General features: G+C 34.8%; 1 protein-coding gene across 1 annotated transcript in view; it reads right to left on the bottom strand.

The window, feature by feature from the left end:
* Positions 1-372: 372 nt before the first annotated feature.
* LOC107693817 (carboxyl-terminal PDZ ligand of neuronal nitric oxide synthase protein-like) overlaps positions 373-1,648 on the bottom strand; it is a 40,279-nt gene continuing 39,003 nt past the window's right edge. Inside the window, exon 10 of the mRNA XM_016493340.1 lies at positions 373-674. Within this exon, the coding sequence (XP_016348826.1) occupies positions 373-674 (302 nt within the window). The remainder of the gene's footprint in view (positions 675-1,648) is intronic.

The following is a 1,648-nucleotide window of genomic DNA, read 5'->3' as shown; positions in this document are numbered from 1 at the left end:
GCACTAACAAAATCAGTTTCTATTTAGCTTAGTAGGAGCCAATGCACTTCATTCATTGCTAAAAATAACTATTAATTTTCAATCTAAAAAAATACACTATCCATATGACGATAGTAGTCTACTCTGTATCATACTAAATATTCTTTCAGCAAATTTTATAGATAAAATAATTTGAGGGCATTGCAGATAAAGAAAGATGCGAAAAAACCTGTGTGACATTATATGCAAAATAACAGTGTAAGCGTGTGGCTAATATCACACAGTTCATTTGTCAAATATGCCTCCTTTCTTCATTATGTTTTTGTTCTTTGGAGATTCTCAACATTGTTTAGTTGTTATTATTGTGATTCCCCATGTATTTTACAAGGGATTCTAACTCCTGCATGGGGTGGCGACATTATAGGTGCCGTCCTCCAGAAACTCATCTTCGCTTAGGCTTATATGAAGGCAGGTGTCATTGACAGGCGAAGAGAACGGGATGGTTTGCTCATATCCCAGCGGTGTGGTAGAATGCAGTGGGGTCACACCATCCACAGCTGGATGATCCTCTGGTAAGCTGCTGCAAGTACTGGAAGTGGAGATGAACGCAGAGCTCTGGTCATCAGAGGGGTCGTCTCTGGATTGGGGGGATATAAGGGATTTGTCATCCGAGCGCACGCCAGAATCATCACTGGCTGAACATGACACACTGTTGCCGTTGGTGTGAGAATAAAAATCCCCAGGTGAAACGGAGCATAGAGTCATGTCAGGAAACGAGGAGCTACCACTCACATTTGTGAGTACGTTTCCATTGACAGGTGCGGCTACAGCTGAAGATCTTGACTCTGCTTCGACACCCTGAGAAAGTGTCCTGTTTGAACGCTTGCGGTTCAGGGGCTGAGGAGGAGGGTCCAGTTTAGGGATGGTTTGTTTATACCTACAGACAAAAAAGGAAACAAATTTTGTCAGTCAGTGGGCTCGTCTGGGTAAAAATATTGTATAAAAATATTGACAACGAATAACATTACATAACATGAAAGTGCTACAGGACAGCTGTCCTAACCAGGCACAATGCAGCAGTCTGATTTGTAAAAAAATTTGTGTTTTGAACAATTTTACATGAAATAATAATTTTCAGTCTGCTTCCTGACTGAATGTCGGGGGCGTGTTGCTAGTTCAGTTCTCCATGTGAGTCAGTGTTATTCACACCAAGAAAAGAAGGGGCAAAAAAGTAGGAAATTATTAAAAGCAGTGTTGTTATTGTTAACTAAAACTATTAAAATAGCTTTTATTGATTAAAATACAACTGAAATATAAATATTAGATGAAATTTGAACTTAAAAAAAATTACATTTTTTTTTTAAATGTTTATAAAAATAAAGCTAAATGGAAATGTGTAAATTACAAAAGCACATAACAAAATCATTAAAATTAAAACAAAAACTGAAGGCATAAAAATTAAATGCTAATTCAAAATATTATTAAATAATATATAACTAATACTAAAATAACACTGATTAAATGTAATCTAAGGTTGTTATTAAAACTAAAAGGATAATAATATTATATATATATATATATATATATATATATATACACACATTTTTTTTTTATTTTTTTTTTTATAACTTGATAAATATCATGAACAGAAGGGAGAGGACAATATAAA

The sequence above is a fragment of the Sinocyclocheilus anshuiensis genome, unplaced genomic scaffold (assembly GCF_001515605.1).
Source record: "Sinocyclocheilus anshuiensis isolate Anshui unplaced genomic scaffold, SAMN03320099.WGS_v1.1 scaffold1392, whole genome shotgun sequence".
NCBI lineage: Eukaryota > Metazoa > Chordata > Actinopteri > Cypriniformes > Cyprinidae > Sinocyclocheilus > Sinocyclocheilus anshuiensis.
The sequence above is the reverse complement of the archived record's forward strand: the minus strand, read 5'-3'. Positions and strand labels throughout refer to the sequence as shown.